The following is a 17204-nucleotide window of genomic DNA, read 5'->3' as shown; positions in this document are numbered from 1 at the left end:
TATAAAGTTTATTCTTCATGTTATTTTTGTAAAAGATTCTGCCACCTGTATTTCTCTCTCTCTCTCTTTTTTTTTTTTTTTTTTTTTTAATTACAGTCCTATACCGATGGCCTGGAATAAGCAAGGTTAGTCAGACATTAATCATGCTGAGTTAGGGCATTCATCAAGGAGACACCAAGACTATAAATACAACAAGAAGCCGTATTTTCTTAACAGTGTATTTGTTGCCAGGTCTTCCTGAATTCAGACTGCCACAGTTGTGTCACATACTCTTCCTCTATAATGCTAACAGTCTTCAAGACATAATGGATCTCTACAGACAAAATAACCTAGTGTCCTAATTTTGTATCTCATTTTAATAATTAGTTAATTATTGTCATAATTAATAATTGTATATGACCACAGTGGTCATATATACAATGTTACTTTGTATAATTTTTATTTTATTACAATCTAAGGCTAACAGAATAATACTTCTGTAAAGTTGATCCATTTATCAACACCACACTGGTCAAGCTGCAGACAATAAGCTATGATTCAACATAACCGTAAGCCTCCCCAAACAAATTTAAGTTAATTTTACTAGGTACCACTATAGTAAACGTGCTGATAGGAGGCAGACAAGCCATACACAAAGTTATGTCCCAAAACAATGCAAGAATCAGTATTTATAGATGCAATGAGAGCGCAATAAAGAGTTTTGGAAGCTACTTAAATGATAATATTAAGAAATATCTTTCAGCACATCCAGTAGCTCAGTTTAAATTCTAGTGACTACCTACTAAGATGCTAATTAAATACAGAATATCAAGGTGTTAAAAGGTGTTATTTTATAGCACGTTTGTTTCACAGAGCATGGAATACTTCTCTAGCCTCCAAATCACTGCACTGGAAGCTTTAGTAGCTTTTTTTTTTTTCTAGAAATAAATACTTGCATTTTATAAACTAAATTAATGTCTGTGGCATTACTCTTGAGGAAATTCTCTCAATATACAATATGCTGTCCAGAATTTTAAAGTGCGATGAGCAGCAACTTTAGACCCACAGGGCCTTTTTAAACTGCTAGCTCAGCTTGAAGAGGAAAGTCTAAATTACAATGAAAAATTTTGCTTCTAAATTAGTATAACAACTCCTTGTTTAATGGCAGCATTTTAAGTACTCCACCGGATGGGAGTTTTACTTATTTATTTCGTTGCTAATATGTAATAGATGACTGCTACGTTAAATTTAAGATGCTGGCACAGAATGCCAAGTCTCTTGGGAAATTAAAGAATATCACTGTTTCGTGGCATACCTGGGTATTAAAAAGAAATAATCCATCAGAGTTGCTGTGAGGTAATGTATTCAGAAGTAAGCAGCAATAATACCTTAAAGTATGAATTAAAAACACAGTAATATGTTTTAGCATGCATCAGTGCAACATTTTGCCTTTCAAGATTATGGTCAAAGCAATTATCTGACATCCAACTTGCAGCATACCATAATTAACGTTTAGGGGCTTGCTAAGTAGAGTGGAAAAAGACAATGATAAAATCATTTACAAACAACAGTGCACATTTCAGACTGTATATAATCACCTTTTAGCTATACATTAGCACGCTAGTACTAGAGCACTAAAAATAAGTGTCTTCAGACAGTAGCAGCCCAGCCTGTCCCAGCAGAACACCTATCTGAGAAAGGCACTAATAAGTAATCAAATTTAACACAAATACACTAATAATTAATCAAGGAAAATCTAATCATTAAAGAACTTCCTCTTAACCTTTTCCTACATGAATTGGGGCGAGAAGGGAGGAAAAAACCCACTAACCTCACAACATATTTGTGGGAGTTCTTGAATTCTATAATCCTCCCAAGATCAGAAACAATCACACAGCTCTGCAGAGTTTTGTTAGCATACTGTAATTCTAATTTGGGTTACAAATACTTCTCACCATCATGCTCATATTCCTAACCTTTTAATTTTATCTACAGCTATCTCTTGTTTTTGTATGATACAAAGGGAGTCATTCATATATCACAGAATTAAAGCACTGTGTAGCATCTTATGCTCTTCATCTGTCCCAGCTTGTAGGATGATTTGTCCCTGTTCACTGGGCAGAGATGTTCATATAGATCCACAAAGCAATTATCTGTGTTCTTACTGGAATTTATAGTCAGTAGTGCACTCAAGTGGTAGCAATTATTCATTTTAATGCGCCTATTTATTTAATCATGTTAAGATTTGCTTTAAATTCTCAGCCACTGTCTTGATTAAAAGAATTGCATAACCGAATCATGATACTCTGCTGTTCACCTTTCTTTTCCAGATCATAATTATCATTTTTAAAAATATTCTGGTAGAACACTTGGCAACCCAGCACTAAATGACTCAATGAAAAAAATAGTTTATTTTTGCTTGATTTTGTTTCTAAGCTAAGTCCCAACCAAAAGAGCTTTGTTCACAGCCCAGTAACTAATTAAAACAAGCCACCCAGGAAGCAGAGTCACTTTGATGAAGGTTTAGAAATCTAACTATGCAGTGATTATTTATCTACTTATTTATTTTTGTTTTTATCAATTTTATGTTACACAAACACAATGTCCTCTGCAGAAGTCACTCTTAAAATCTGGATAGCAATATTTCTGTTTTCTGGTTACTTAGGTCAAACAGAATAGGGAATAATGGGTTGAATTTTATTTATTTATTTATTTTTACTTCCTTTTTTTTTTATTAAATTTGTTTGTTTTGATTGCATATAACTGAGGTAGATCATATCACAAAACTTTCTGGTCTACTTCTTAAGATTATATATATCATTTAAAGAACTACATAACACCCCTTAGGCTCTGATATAATAGCAGATTTAAATGAGCAAGTGTTTTGTTAGCAAAAAAGCTACTGCTGTACTTCCTGCACTTCTGAATCACATCTAAATGTATATTTACTGCACAGCCCTTTAAAAGTTCTACCACTGCCAGAACAAGGTAGTGTAGCTGTTGGGCTTCTTGAAAGAACTCAAGTGCAAATTCTAAGGATTTGAATAGAAAGAAATAGAGCCTATGTGGTCCCCTCAATAAATCACCTGCTTTTTCATACAGTAGCTTCTCATAACTTTAGTATTAACTTTAAATGAGGGACACCAGTTCAGTCACAGCAGAGCTGAGGAAGGTCTCTGTCTTGTCACAAAGCAACGTGCCTCAGGCCAATGATCCACCAGAAGAATGTGGTGTGTTTATGTTTGAAGGGCCATTCATGAAATGGTTAAATAAAATTATGAATTATTTATTGATTGATTGATTTCAACGGCCTCCTCCTGTTCAGGACGTGGTGCATTGCTAGCTCCTTTAGGTATGGATGAGTGTCCATAACCAATTTGGTTCTTTATCTAGTTATCCCTATACCAATTTGTTGAATATCTTGGAGAACTATTTTCCACAAAATAAGTTATCTGTTTTGTTATTCAAGAGTAGGAGAGAGAAAAAAAAACATTATGTAAAGAAATCAGTTATCCTTCCTGCAGCGTGCCTACCCTTCTCAGTTACTAACCCTACCAACCAGGAGACACAGGGAACTGTAACTTAGTTTCTGAAGTACTTAAAAATGTGTTACATTATTTAAATTCCAGTAGTCTTTTCTTCAGTCTGTTTGTGCTTCTTAACGTCTACACCGCATGTTTTCTATTTCCACAGGCAGTTCAATAAACAAGGCAGAGATCAAATGTTAAAATTTTATTTTAGACTTGAACAATTCTGAAACACTTGAGGCTAAATCATTCATAACTGTCTGCCTGAGGCGGGTCTGCAATAAATGCTTGCAAATGCAACTTAGTCAATAACATTCAAGAAACCACCCAAAAAAATCATCCCAAAAAATCTAAAAGTCAACCACATGTAAAACAGAAATTTTAAAAATGACCAAAATAAAATCAACTGTGGAAAGGTTTGAAAGTCACTGTTATATTCACTTAAATGTTTAACATCTGCATGTGTTCATCGATACACCTACTACCAAGAGCCATGAGAAAAATCTTCTACTTATAAGAAACCTTAAATAGACTACTTGGTTTGTCCTACACCTGCTGCAAACAAAACTGAGTTTGAGATCCACGATACAACAGGATGAAGTCATAATGCATTCAAATTAAATGCAAAAAAAATCCACCCCAAAATATGTAAAGATTACAATCACAGCAAATGTACTGGCAGGAAATTTAATACTGTGCTGAGCTCAATATCTCAAGATTTTTACTCACTATTTTAAACCTTGCAATCATTCAGAATGCTCCAACTGTATTACCTAAGTATAGAACACAGCCATTTACTGCAGAGAGGGTATAGGGGAGTTTAGTGTTCATTTCCCGTAGCACATTTACCTTTCTGTATTGCTAGATTCTTCTGTGGCAGTTTCCTTGTATGTTATCAGCTTTCTTTGAATGACAGGTGCAATATCCTTTAGAAGTGAAGCTCTGTGCTTACCTATTTGAAATATGATTATGTTGAAAAGTTGGACAAAAATAATGCTTTATCAAAAAATAAACTTGTGTATTTTCATAGACTATCTTTTTAACACTAAAGATTCTTCAATTAAAGATTAGATATGACATATATGACATCAGATTTTCACTGCCCTGGATTAATTACTGTGTGTTTCAGCAAACCAGAATAAGGAGATGGACCAGATGAATTAGCAGATAGATGTATTTTTAAATTCACTGCAAAGATTGAAACTCCTAAGCTTAACAACATCATGTACAAGTGATATGTCCTTAAATTCTTTAGAAAAATGGTAACTTAATAGGATGAGGAAAAGCGCCTGTTGAATTGTATAAGAACTTGGCTTTTAAAGAGCAGCATAGCAAAAAAAGAAAAATTATTGTACAAAAAGAGTTTGACTGACCTTTAATTATAATCACAATGCAGACCATAGCTGTAAGACTAAAAATCTCTTCAACTTCTTTGGAGAGAATGCATTCCATTAATTCATTTAAAAATGACCTAAAGAAAAAACAAAGGAAATATACTTAATAAATAATATTTCCCTCAAAACAGAACAGAAAACAACAAGCTTGTGACTATGTTACCCTGCCACCATAGCTTTAAAGATACCATGCAGGATAAAGGATAGTTACTGGGTGGCTGAAAATTGCATGCTTCCCCTAGAACTATAAGAACATTTGAGTTAGTAGAATGGTAAATTGTTTGGGAAGAAAAAATTTGTACACAGAATAAGTTTTTATGAGAAATGAAGAGCTCGTGGAGTACTTTAGGAAGGATCATCTGAAAAAGGTACTAGATTTACTGGAATTTAACTTATGCAATTTGTAGTGAAGTTTCTAATTTCAATTTCTACTGAAGTTTAAAATATATTTATATGACTCCAGTGTATTATTAGTAACAACTCATGCCCTTAAATCTATTTCTATTTGTAGCTTAATTAGAACCTGGAGTTAAGTTGATATTTTAGTCAAAAACATGTATGTCATAGAAACAAAATGGAAACGTTTCCAATTTCAGAAGCAGCACTGAAGAACATTTATAGCTGAATATAGCCCTGAAACACTTTCCAACTACATTTTAGATATCAAAAGCATGGACACACTAACAACTTTTCATTGTGAAGCTTGAGATAAACACTAACAATACAATCAAATGTTAAGATGCAAAAACGCGTCTTAAGATCTTCACTTTTAGCAAGAGACGATAGTATTACCAGGGAACTTCATAAATATTTGAGGAGAATATATTAAGAGAAATGAAAGAACGGAGTCAAGAAAGTGGTCTGTTTCTCTAGTCAAATTCAAGGGTGAACATTTTCAAGACAGTTTCAAATTTAATGGCTCTTCCTTTTAGTATTTCAGCACAATAGAGCCCTTAAGTATGTCATTAACAAAATAACCAATCTCCACTAATGATTCAGTGAATAAAATTTTGAAGCAAAGTTTGAGCTTCTACAAAGATCAGAGAACGATGACACCACTTTAAGCTCTGAAATCAGTGTTCATGAAGCTGCTGGTGTATTGTATAGCTTTATTGTAACATTGTGGAATAAACTGACCAAGTGTCAATTCCATTTCATCACCCTTAAATTGCTGACTGATAGTATTCTGCCTGGAGTTTTCACTTTGTTACCACACTGCTTACTTTAGTAAGCACAGTCTTTAGTTCCATGAAGGAACTTTGTAATAGTATTAACCTGTAATAAGACTCACTGCAGAGACAGCACAGCTGCCTCCCCAGCACAGGAATCACAAGCTGCCTACCACCACAGGAGTCACAAGAGCCTACAAGCAGAGATAAAATAAGAATATTTCAGAACAAGAAGCTATTTCGGAATACACATATATAAGAGAGGGAAGTAATTGGTTCCTACACAGATAGTTTCCTACTAAAGAAAAGGACATTTGCTGAACTGTCAGATACTGCTAAGTGACAATATTATCACTGGTAGGGGGACTGAAATTAAAAGTTTTAAATTAAAATTTAAAATTAAAATTAAAAGTAAGTGAAATTAAAAATACACAAGACTGAGTCATTAGTAACTGAAAACATAACAGACACTGCAGAATCTGGTGCAAAACAATTGCTTGTCCACAAATTACAAGTTTGCATCGGATTCTGTAATGTCAAAGGCTTTTGCATTGGACAAATTAATGGAGAAACATTTACCTGACCACATTAACTGTCTTCATAATTATGGTCATTAAACTGCTTGAAAGAGGTGGAAGGTCTGAAACAGTCTTTGGTATAGTTAAGTCTCCTTCACTGGAAGCCTAAAAAAAAGAAATAAATCAACTTCTGCAAATTAAGAACTATACGTTTGCAGAAAATATCCTGGCAAATCTATACTTCAGTGATTATGCTAACCAAGACATATCCTTAAATAATTAAAGAAACATTCACACGTATTCTTTGAGCACCCTTAAACCAAAAAATGCGTAGTCCAAATTAACAAAATGATTTTAAATTAGAAAGGCTAAAACTAAAACAAATAAATAGCATTTGTACCAAGGGAAATATTTATTACTAGTTACTATTTGTAAAGGCATAGCACACTAAACAGAAATTAATGTCTTTTTTGTCTCCAAGTTTAAGTATGCATACATCATTTCTAAATATAACCTAGATAACAGCAATTCCCTGATTCCCTGTGTTAGGTCTTTTTGGTATCAGGTTCTGAACAGTATGGCAATGGTAAAGTTTCCTGTTTGTTCCATGCCAAAACACACAAAATCATCATCTGCAGTAGAAAAAACACACTTTCTGAATGCAGTTCTGTTATTCTAACATTAAGAAGTCAGTGTAAAAAAGAGTCAGCATTAACTTTACCTTTTGTAACGCATAATTTATCTCCACTACTATTGCATCTAGGAGAGTAGAGAGCACACCTTGGTGAACTGCTGTGCAAGATGAACGCCAGTACTGGACTGCATATATGAATTCTCCAAGAGGCATTTGAATAGAGCGAATTAACTAAAAGAGAAGAAAAACTGCTGTTTGAGATTGCTTGAGTATAATTAAAATATTTCAGCAAACCGTTTTCTGCAAAGTGCAGATCACGCCTTGAAAGCTATTGTGGTATTTCATTCACCAGGGATCAGAGAGGAAATCAGCAATGCATAGAAAGTTTGCTCATAAGTTTGAAAGAAACAAACAAAACAACAGTTGAACCAAAAAAGAACTTTTTTTCAGAAGTCCTGGAAAGCAGATCATCTTATTTGCCAGTTATCCACCTGTCTCACTACTATATAGTCTCTGTTAAAAAATACAAGCTAACTTTTCTGAGAAGATAGGACAGTCAGAAGAACTCTGGGACATGACCCTTATATTGAAGCTGATACAATTCAAGCTGAAACAAATAAATAATATAGGTATATTTTTTTTTCCCTCTGCCAAGATCATAACATACACAATTAAATTCTTTGCTCTGGAATGAGAAAATTCATTTTCATTGCAGATAAGGTTAATAATCTACTAGTACTAGGGTAGTTCAAGAACAGTTGCAAGAGAATGCCTTGTTCTTTATTTTACTAGTTTTTCTGTTGCTACAAGACCAATAACAGTTTTAAGAAAAAAAAAAAACAAACAAACACACTGGAAATGAGAAAACATAGAATAATATTAGAAAAAATAACCAAAAATCTAATTATATGTTGAATGGGACAATAACCTCAAAGTACCCAAGTGTAACACCACTTCACATTTGAGTAAAAAGTATGAATTCATCTAGAGGTAGGTAGAAAATTTTAAGCATAATACCTGAATCCCTTCTTCCGGCTGTTTCTTGAGTCTGCATGAGACACATTCTAAAATTTTCTGGAAGACAGTCTGTACAGCATGGAGAAGACTTTCCACTTCATGTGTCTCAGTGTTTTGAGTCAAAGAAGCTTCAGTAATTTCTTTTAGAACACAGAGTAACACTGGAGTACAAAAGCCACCTCTCTCTAGAGAAAGAGATGAATACCACAGTATGAAAATTGTTATGAGAGATTCTCCAGGTACAAGCTCAGAATGAAAACTCTGCTATATACCATAAACAGCTATAGTTTCCAAGCCTCGACAACACATTTAGTTTCTGAGCACCTTTAGCTGAAATTTTCATACAGTTCAATCAATATTTCAAGCATAAACCCAGTGTCCCTGCCAAAAATTATTGAAGCATAGAGATTAAGATTGTAGATTTCTTCAGGAGCACTACTTAAATAGTGCTACAATGTTGTCTCCAAAGGCATACTGATAATAATTTTTGTTCTACACACAGAATCACAGAGTGGTTTGGGTTTGAAGGGATATTAAAGATCATCTAATTCCAACACCCCTGCCATAGGCAGGGACACATCTCACCAGACCAGGCTGCCAAAAGCCCCATCCAGCCTGGCCTTTATTATTAACATATATATATATATATATCTATAATGTGTATATGTATATAATTTGTATATCAAACAGCAGTAACTAAAATGTAACAGTAAGTAAGAAACATTAGTTATCAAGAGTGCCCTGACTCTGGACTGCTTCTCTGCTTGCAGTTTTCCGTTTTCTGAAAAGCTGCTGTTACTTCTGACATTGATTATTGATACTAACATAATCTGTAAATACCATGTTTTGAGAAACAGACTCCAAAATGCAAATAGCAACAGTTCTGTTAATACAAAAAAAGTAATCTAAGCATGTATAGAGATGCTAACATTAGCACAAAATACCATACCTGTTTGTATAACTGCCAGTGCTATATCTAAAAGGTATGCTTGAAATTTAAGATTTCCAAGGCCAACCATTATTAGATCTTTACACACTGTCAGGTAGTCCTGGAAAAGAGATGCAAAAATATATCAGGAAAGAAAAAATATATATATGTTTAAAGCAACAGTTCAGTAGTAGTTAAAAGTAGTAAAAATATCAAATCAAAGGAATCGTTTAATTATCTTTTACATATTGAAATTAGATAAGGGATGGGATGGGGGAAAGTCTTCAAAGAAAGCTTCACAGTACTAGCATTTTGTGAGACATTATTACGAGAGATTAATACGTATAAACTCATAGGTGTTTATCCATTTTCACTTTCACATTGCAGAAGAGAAAAAGTAATACGTGTATTAGGAATTCCTGCCTCACAGGACATCAGCTTTTCCTCGACAGAGGTAGTTCATAGCTCCACAGTCCAGCAGAATAAGCATCTGTCTATCCTTTCTTGAAGGTAAAAATACTACTTAGTGGACAAATGTACTTAAAAATGCAAATGATGGGATCCAGTGGTAAATGCGCTACCACACAAGGTTATTATATAGGTATAAAAATCCTGATATATATTTTTATGTTCTGGGACACTCCTATGTATGGACAGGAATACAGAAGTAGCATCATTTTCATTTTTGACACCAGCTATAACATGTAAAAGGTCAAATGCAGTGTATAAGAGCAGACCAATGTTATTGTTAAAGAATACATCCCTTTGTTTCTTGCTTCCATTTTTAACACGATCCTGTGTTCTCGACTAAATTTGAAAGTAACTCAGAGTAGGTGCACCAGATATGTTCTCAACCTTTGATAAGCAGGAGTTCCAAAGACTGTTCCAAACACTTTGCTCTTTCTTCCACAGAAAAATATTTCTCAAAAAGCAGTAAATCCTCTGTCTTTTTCACTCAGGCTCTAGATCAGAGGCACTGACACTGAGCATTTACCCAGGCACATTATGACCTCTCTAACAATCTTGAATTGCAAAATTAAAAAGGGCATAGCAAAAGAGCATTTTCCTGCACAGACACACACGTTACATGGTAAGACTAGAATACTAATGCAGACAGGATAGGGAATTTCTAACCAGCCTATGTTCAGGTTAGTTGAGTCACTCAAGGACACGGATTGCAATTACAGTTAGTCCAAATCTTTCCCTTGATCAAAATCTGAAAAGAACCATAGCTCAATGGTAAAATCCACACTGGGTTAAGTAATACATCAGGGAAATATAACAGAAGACTATTCAAAACTAGCTTAAGCGTTATCTAATCAAATGTTTTCTGTGAAGGGTAATTGAAGATAAGGAATACAGAACAATATTGTCAAGAGACAAAAAGCCTGTGGGATGATCCAAAACCCTTTCTTTGTCCCTAGGAACTGAAGGAACACTCTGATGGCTGTACTAAAGGAAAAAGGAAAATCTTGGCACCAAGAATAACCGAGTTACAATGCTTTGGTAATCCCACATGACACGAAGAGACATGCTGGAATGTCATGATATGGTCTCAACAAACGAGCAGTCTAAATACAGTGACCCTCCAATGAGTCCCTGCCCATGACAGCAAGTGCAAAATTTAGGAAGGAAGGAGAGAAACAAGCAAGCAAATATTATTAGATCTAAATCCTGTCTCTCACAATCACACTACTTTCCTTGCCCTTTAAGTCATCTTCTGTTGTGATCCAAAAGCTCCACTTTATTATGCCACATAAAATTGCCACATATACAACTTATAAATCAAGCTGTAGTCAATCCAATAAGAGACCTCTAACCTGGATAATTAATTGAGAAACATTACTCTGTTTTGAAATGCTGTCCTCTTGATCAGTTGCTAGCAAACAAGGTACAACTTGACTTTCTATCCAATCACCTGTCTCCTTCAGAATTGACAGGTAATCTTTTCCGTCTTCAGAAAACTGAAAAAAAATAAACAAAACACAATAGAAGTTTATAATTTTTCTAATTTCAATTCTTTTGGTATTTCCTTATACTGCCAGCTGTAACTCCAGCTACTGCGAAACGTTATTCTGAAAAGATATAACCATACCTGGTTTTGAAGATGAATACTCAACCTGCAACATAGGCTGAAGGCTCTTAAGGCAGTTGTTTGATTGCAGCCAACAGAACTTGCATCGGTTGCTTTCAGAATTGAGTCAAGAACTTCCTGAAATATTACAGTTTACATTAGATTTTCCAGAAATTCCTTTCAAACGTTTATTCTCTTTTTCTCGACAACTATAAACAAAATATTTTAAAGTAAGAAAAAAAAAAAAAACACAATAAAATGAAAAGGTATAATTTCACTTTCATTTTGCAACACTAGAATGGATTTTCAGACTATTCTGTACATTGCAAAAGTCAGGTCTCCTAAAATGCTCAACACTAGATCACAAAAGTTGAAGACACCTAAAAACAATAAGGCAGTTAAAATCTGCCACCTATAAACAATTTTGAACTAATGTACTTCTAGTTTCAAATATTTGTCTGAAGTACAAATAAAAAGGAAAACCTTTTTATAAAGGAGAAGGTAGAAGTGAAGCTTATTTATTTATTGTTGCAGAAGTTTAACTTGAGTAAGACAATATATGTTATGATATGAAGCACTCTTTTATAAGCATTCTTTAAAGGTACAATACCTTTGCAGCTCTCAAAATTTTGAAAAGCTGGCTCAGCTTCTTTTTAGGTGCAGAGAGTAGGCAACCACGATTAACAGGATGAGTCAGTAAATATTCAATGTAATCAAGCGCTAATTCTGGCTTTGATTCCTGTGTTACATGGATACGTACTCGTCGTTCAGATGTTTTAAGACTCTAAATGAGGATGAAGCACAAAACCAGTACAATGATGTTAGTATTTTAATTCTGAAGGAGGAAAACATAGCATTGAAGAAGCTCTTTCTTAAGAAAAAAAAAAAAGCACAATAAATTTATGTATTCTTATAACTCCTTGATGTATGCACACCTTTCTTGGGGTTAACATGTCTGACAACCAATCACCGGCTAATTCCATAATGTGTCCCACTTGTCCCCAGTGACACACGCAGTCTATCAGGGTAGAGTATTTGCTTTCATCAGCTCCACTGTCAACATTTCTGAGTTTGGAGATCACACCACAGCTTAGAAGAAGGAAAAAAAAAAAAAAAAAATGGAAAAAGATATGTTAGCTTGACAGCCATTAGTGCAGAAATAACCCAAAGATAATCAATCAATATAATACCAAAAAAACATACCACATAGATTTTACTAACTAACTCTGCAAATTTATTTAGTGGATTAATTTATAAACACGGTCATTCCACATGTCAGCTTGTGAAAAATTAACAAAAACAGTCAGCAAGAGAGTTTTTGTCATTCACATTTTGGATTGAAAGATAGTACCTGAAAGTAGGAATAGCAGCAGGGGGCATAAAGGATGCAAGAATAACCAACGGAGTCATGCAACGGTCATCCTACAATACAAAAAAGTGCATGATATGATGTATGTGTACTGTCATACATGGAAAATTAAAGAGAGTACTCATTATGATTAAATTATCTCAAACTGAAGATTTTATTCTTTTCATTATAAATGGAAGTGGAAAAAAAATCCTAACAACACATGGCTCACAGTCTGAAACTTCTGATTCATATTGTTGGAGATCAATTCTCAACTATTTTATCATTTAGCTTTCCAACAAACTATCAGAACAACCACCAAAAATTATGGCTCCATTAGATAATAAACCATTGCAAAAGAAATAACAGCTCTAGCTTACACTTTTCCAAGAAGCAGCTGTTATTTAATTTCACAATTATGACACCACCTAACTCTTCTCAAGTAACTAGTGCCTCAAACAAGTATTCATTCAAATCAGAATTTTTTTTAAAGGCAACTGTAAAAAAAAAAAAAAAAAAAGGTGCTTAAATAGTAATAGTAACGTAGAAATACACTACAGGTTGTTACAGCACATTATAATACAAAGTATAGACCGCTACATAGTCTCAATTACATTACATAAAAGCCAGTCTATGTGAGAAACTTTTCAAAATAAAAATAGTGTATCTGTTGTCCAAGCTTTATGAATACAATCAAATGAAATTATTACCTATTTAGACATTTGAAGAGCTGAAACCTTTTAAAGATTATTTTTAAAAATAATGTGTTTAAAAAAAATATCTAGCTTTTCAGGAAAGAGACGTTTTGCCTCAATCTGTAGTCTTTTAGAAAATAAGCCCCTGATGACGAGTCTTTTTGGATCCAAGCTGCTTACTCACATCAAAGTCAAGAAGTCACTTGCTAAAGCTGGATATCTTGTCTGCTCATCAGTACCTATCAAGAGGGATGTTACATCCTCCAGCAGAAAAGATTTGACAACTTCCAAATGCTTTCAGGGTAGAAAGATATTTGGTCTATCTGTACTGCAGAATATTATGTAGAACTGAACTGTTTTCCACTCCCTGATTATCTAAAACTGACTTGAATGTTGCTAAGTATAACAACCAGCATAACTCAGTAAACTTCACTGCAAAAGCCGTAAGCAAAAAAAAACAAACACTTCCACTAGACCAGGCTTCCAAATGCACTACAGGATGATGATATTAGCCAATGTCAAAATATCCCAATCTTAAGAATAACACAAGAACAATTAAATCCATCAAGGAGACTTGCCTTAAATACTTTTAAATACTCAGGAAGTACCGAAGCAAATTTTCTGATGGCATAATCTTTGGCACCTTCATTGTGATCTAGTGCTTTGCGAATACTTCTCCAGAGAATTACTACAATCTCCAATAAACTGGCCATGCTTGCCACATCATTTACTGATAACACATCATTGAACATCTGAAATAAAAACACTCAAATGATGTTACCTATTATATACTAAAATACAAATTTGTTAAAATAAGGTTTCAAAAACATTGAAAATTTGCATTCATTTCATAAAGGTGTGGTGTTTATTGCAAAAATAGCAACTCCATGATTCATTCATAACCTCTAACTCTATTCATCTTACTACATTATTTTTGGGGAAAATATTTAATTGCAAAATCTAGCAAACTTATTTTAAATAGTGGAATTAAAGAAATATTCGAGTATACGCCACATTCCGTCTATCTTATTCTACACACTTCACCAAGTTTCTGTTTTTGCAGGGCATGAAAACCCCATGATAGTGGTTTTCCCCTTCTAATTCCACAGATGTTCAATTGCTTTTCTTCAGATTTCTGTCATATCATTAACTGCCTATATCTGAAATTAAGCACCACAAAGATACCAAAACTTAGCATAAAGTGGACTTTCTTACACTTATGCTCTCCTTCTCAGTTTCTTCATCTTCATCATCATCATCATGAAGACTCTCTTTTGTTGCTTTCTGGATACAGGCATTTAAGCAGCGCCGAATTGTTAGCATCAGTTTAGCTACATTTAAGTATAAGAAGAATAAATGAGATCTCTACTATTCCTGAAGAACATTGTTAGTAAATGCTTCTAAGTACAATGCTAGGTTCTGAAAAGCAGGTAACAGAACCAGAAAGAGCTGGAAAAAAAGATGTCAAATTTCCTGGTAAACAAAAATGGAAAAATGGACAAAAATTTTATATACTCAAATATAAAGAAATGGCAACATTATCACAAGGTTCTTTAATTTCATTGTTAAAAATGTCTACTCAAAAAAAAGTCAAATCAGGATCAGAGGAAGCTCCCACAACTCCTACGTTCATCTGGCAGAGCTATTAATTTAATGAATGATGTCTAAAACCCCATTTCTTCCAATGTACATCCCAATTATTTATAAAAGACACAGTAGCCAAACGATTGCACTGCTTAATGCGGATCTCATCTTTAGATCTAAGTGAAAAGGTTATGCTTACTCTGGTGAAAGTATGACAAGCTGAAATACCATAACAGGGTATTTCAAAAGTACCCTACTACAGTAATATGATCAGTCAAGGGGCAATGGCTTTATTTTACCCAAGTCACCCCATGCTGACTACTGTGTTTTTATAGCACCAAAATTCATCTGAAACATCTTTTTTCCCAATCTTACTTGGTTCAATAACACTTTTATAAAATCTCTACAGTACATATATTTGTCACTGAAAGCCTTAAGAGTATCAGATTATCAGACATAAATATTTCTCACTTCTTATAGAAACTTCTACATAGAGATCTCAAATCCCCCGAGACATCAGCTATTTTACTTCACTGTTTTTGCATGATAAATATATATTGATTTAGACAGTTTTACGGTACATGGAAGGAGAAATGGAAAGAGACACCAAATAACAATATTGGTTATGCACACAGTACAACATCGAAGAGCAAAAACAAAAAGTTTACTGTAGAAAAGGCTTATGACAGTTGTCAGAGTTTATTGCTGGTGTCAAAAACACAAAGACATATGAAGTAATATACTAAACCCCAAAAGAGCTACCAACAATGCGTCAGTGTGAGGTAAGAAATTTTGAAAAGCAATTACATTGTGTGGTTTTGGTATTTCCAAATGGTTTGTGCCTTACCTATATTGGTGGGGGCAGTATATTCATAAGCATACTGATAGAACTTTCTAGCTGCTGCCGAATTCATCTGGATTAAAGTAACACAGCGCTCACACCACACATACTCAGGCTGGTTAATGGGGAAGAAAGAGTTGAATAAGAGGTTCACTATGCGTCGTGACACAGGCCGTGAATCAACTTCAAGGCGAGCCAGAAGATGCTCCATAGGACAGATTTTCCAAAACTTTAAAAAATGAGAAAATACATTAAAGTAACTGGAAAAAGAAAAAGGAAAACAGTCACATTTACTGTAGTCTGCATCAAAATTCTCAACAAATATGAATAGCATTTACCTGAAAAGCGTAAGTATTTTTAATTTTACCAAAATACCAGGATATACTTCAAGTCGTGTAGTGCTTTAACAATGCTACTTTCTTGTCCTGATGCTCCTCTAAAACTCCTGGTACCTCTGATAGACAGGTAAAATCCTAGTTCAGGCAATTCCAGCTCAACACAACTGAAAAGCTAATTGAATTTCACATATATGGGAAGGAATTATTTATTCTAAAAAGATATCACCACAAAAGATAATTGTTTGTTGTTATATGTCATGTTTTGTATTTTCAGCATGGAACAAAGTAGGACCAAAGGACTTAAAAGTATGTCATGCTCCCTAGAAACCTGTATAAAGCAAGACCCTTTCCAAAAGGTATCCCAAATGTTCATTGCATCCCCACCATTAGCAGAGTTCTAGCTTATTTGTAAAGCAGTAATTGAAGGCTATGAAATTCAAAAAGAACAAACAACTTGTTATGCGAGCCATAACACTACTCACATTTGCCACTTTTGTGAAAATATCTTGAATTAGTTATACTGTGCACTTCCACATAAAAAAAAAGCGACCCAAAAAACTCCCTAAAACCACAATTTAGGATTTCTTGGCATTGAAAAATATTATTATACTCTTGAGTAAAAATAGCTGCAGCAGCTAATTCCCTTGAGATTCCTAACTATGGGCATTTCTACTAAAATTACCATAAAAAGAAAGTGCTTGGAATACACACTGAAGTAATCTCAGGACTTCAGAGAGATGTACATTACAGGTTTTAAATAAATAGCAAGTTAGTGACAAAACAAACATTTACTGTAATTTTTTTAATACATAAACCTGATCCCTTTTTCTTTTTTAGAAGACACAAGTCTTTTACTATGTAAAAACAAAGCAGAGTGGATGGAAGTTTTCCAATATGCCTGAAGAACAAATAACAACTAAGAAAAAGTCCCTAATACTTTTACACCTGCAGTTGCAAATTATATTTTTCCTCTGTGTTTTATGGTATATTCATAATAATTCAGGAAAGCCAAAAAAATTGTTTGCTTGAACTTTCACACTGAATGAGAAATAACTTTTAAACAAGAATTTCTTATACATTTAACAGAAGCACAAGACTTCCTTTCTGTGTTTTGAAAAGACTATACACAAATCAACAACATAAAAATTTTATTTAGCG

General features: G+C 34.0%; 1 protein-coding gene across 2 annotated transcripts in view; it reads right to left on the bottom strand.

The window, feature by feature from the left end:
* The window catches only part of NCAPG2 (non-SMC condensin II complex subunit G2), a 44713-nt gene that overhangs the window by 3520 nt on the left and 23989 nt on the right, over positions 1-17204 (bottom strand). For both annotated transcript variants that reach the window (XM_038175156.2, XM_072033830.1), the window contains exons 14-27: positions 15715-15937; positions 14499-14614; positions 13862-14035; positions 12592-12662; positions 12176-12329; positions 11851-12024; positions 11262-11378; positions 10987-11130; positions 9188-9287; positions 8239-8423; positions 7309-7452; positions 6649-6752; positions 4880-4977; positions 4356-4458 (exon numbers count right to left, since the gene is read on the bottom strand). In XM_038175156.2, coding sequence (XP_038031084.1) covers positions 4356-4458; positions 4880-4977; positions 6649-6752; positions 7309-7452; positions 8239-8423; positions 9188-9287; positions 10987-11130; positions 11262-11378; positions 11851-12024; positions 12176-12329; positions 12592-12662; positions 13862-14035; positions 14499-14614; positions 15715-15937 — 1907 coding nt within the window. The remainder of the gene's footprint in view (positions 1-4355; positions 4459-4879; positions 4978-6648; positions 6753-7308; positions 7453-8238; positions 8424-9187; positions 9288-10986; positions 11131-11261; positions 11379-11850; positions 12025-12175; positions 12330-12591; positions 12663-13861; positions 14036-14498; positions 14615-15714; positions 15938-17204) is intronic.

This window comes from Anas platyrhynchos, chromosome 2, assembly GCF_047663525.1.
Source record: "Anas platyrhynchos isolate ZD024472 breed Pekin duck chromosome 2, IASCAAS_PekinDuck_T2T, whole genome shotgun sequence".
Lineage (NCBI taxonomy): Eukaryota > Metazoa > Chordata > Aves > Anseriformes > Anatidae > Anas > Anas platyrhynchos.
This window is presented reverse-complemented; position numbering and strand designations above follow the sequence as displayed.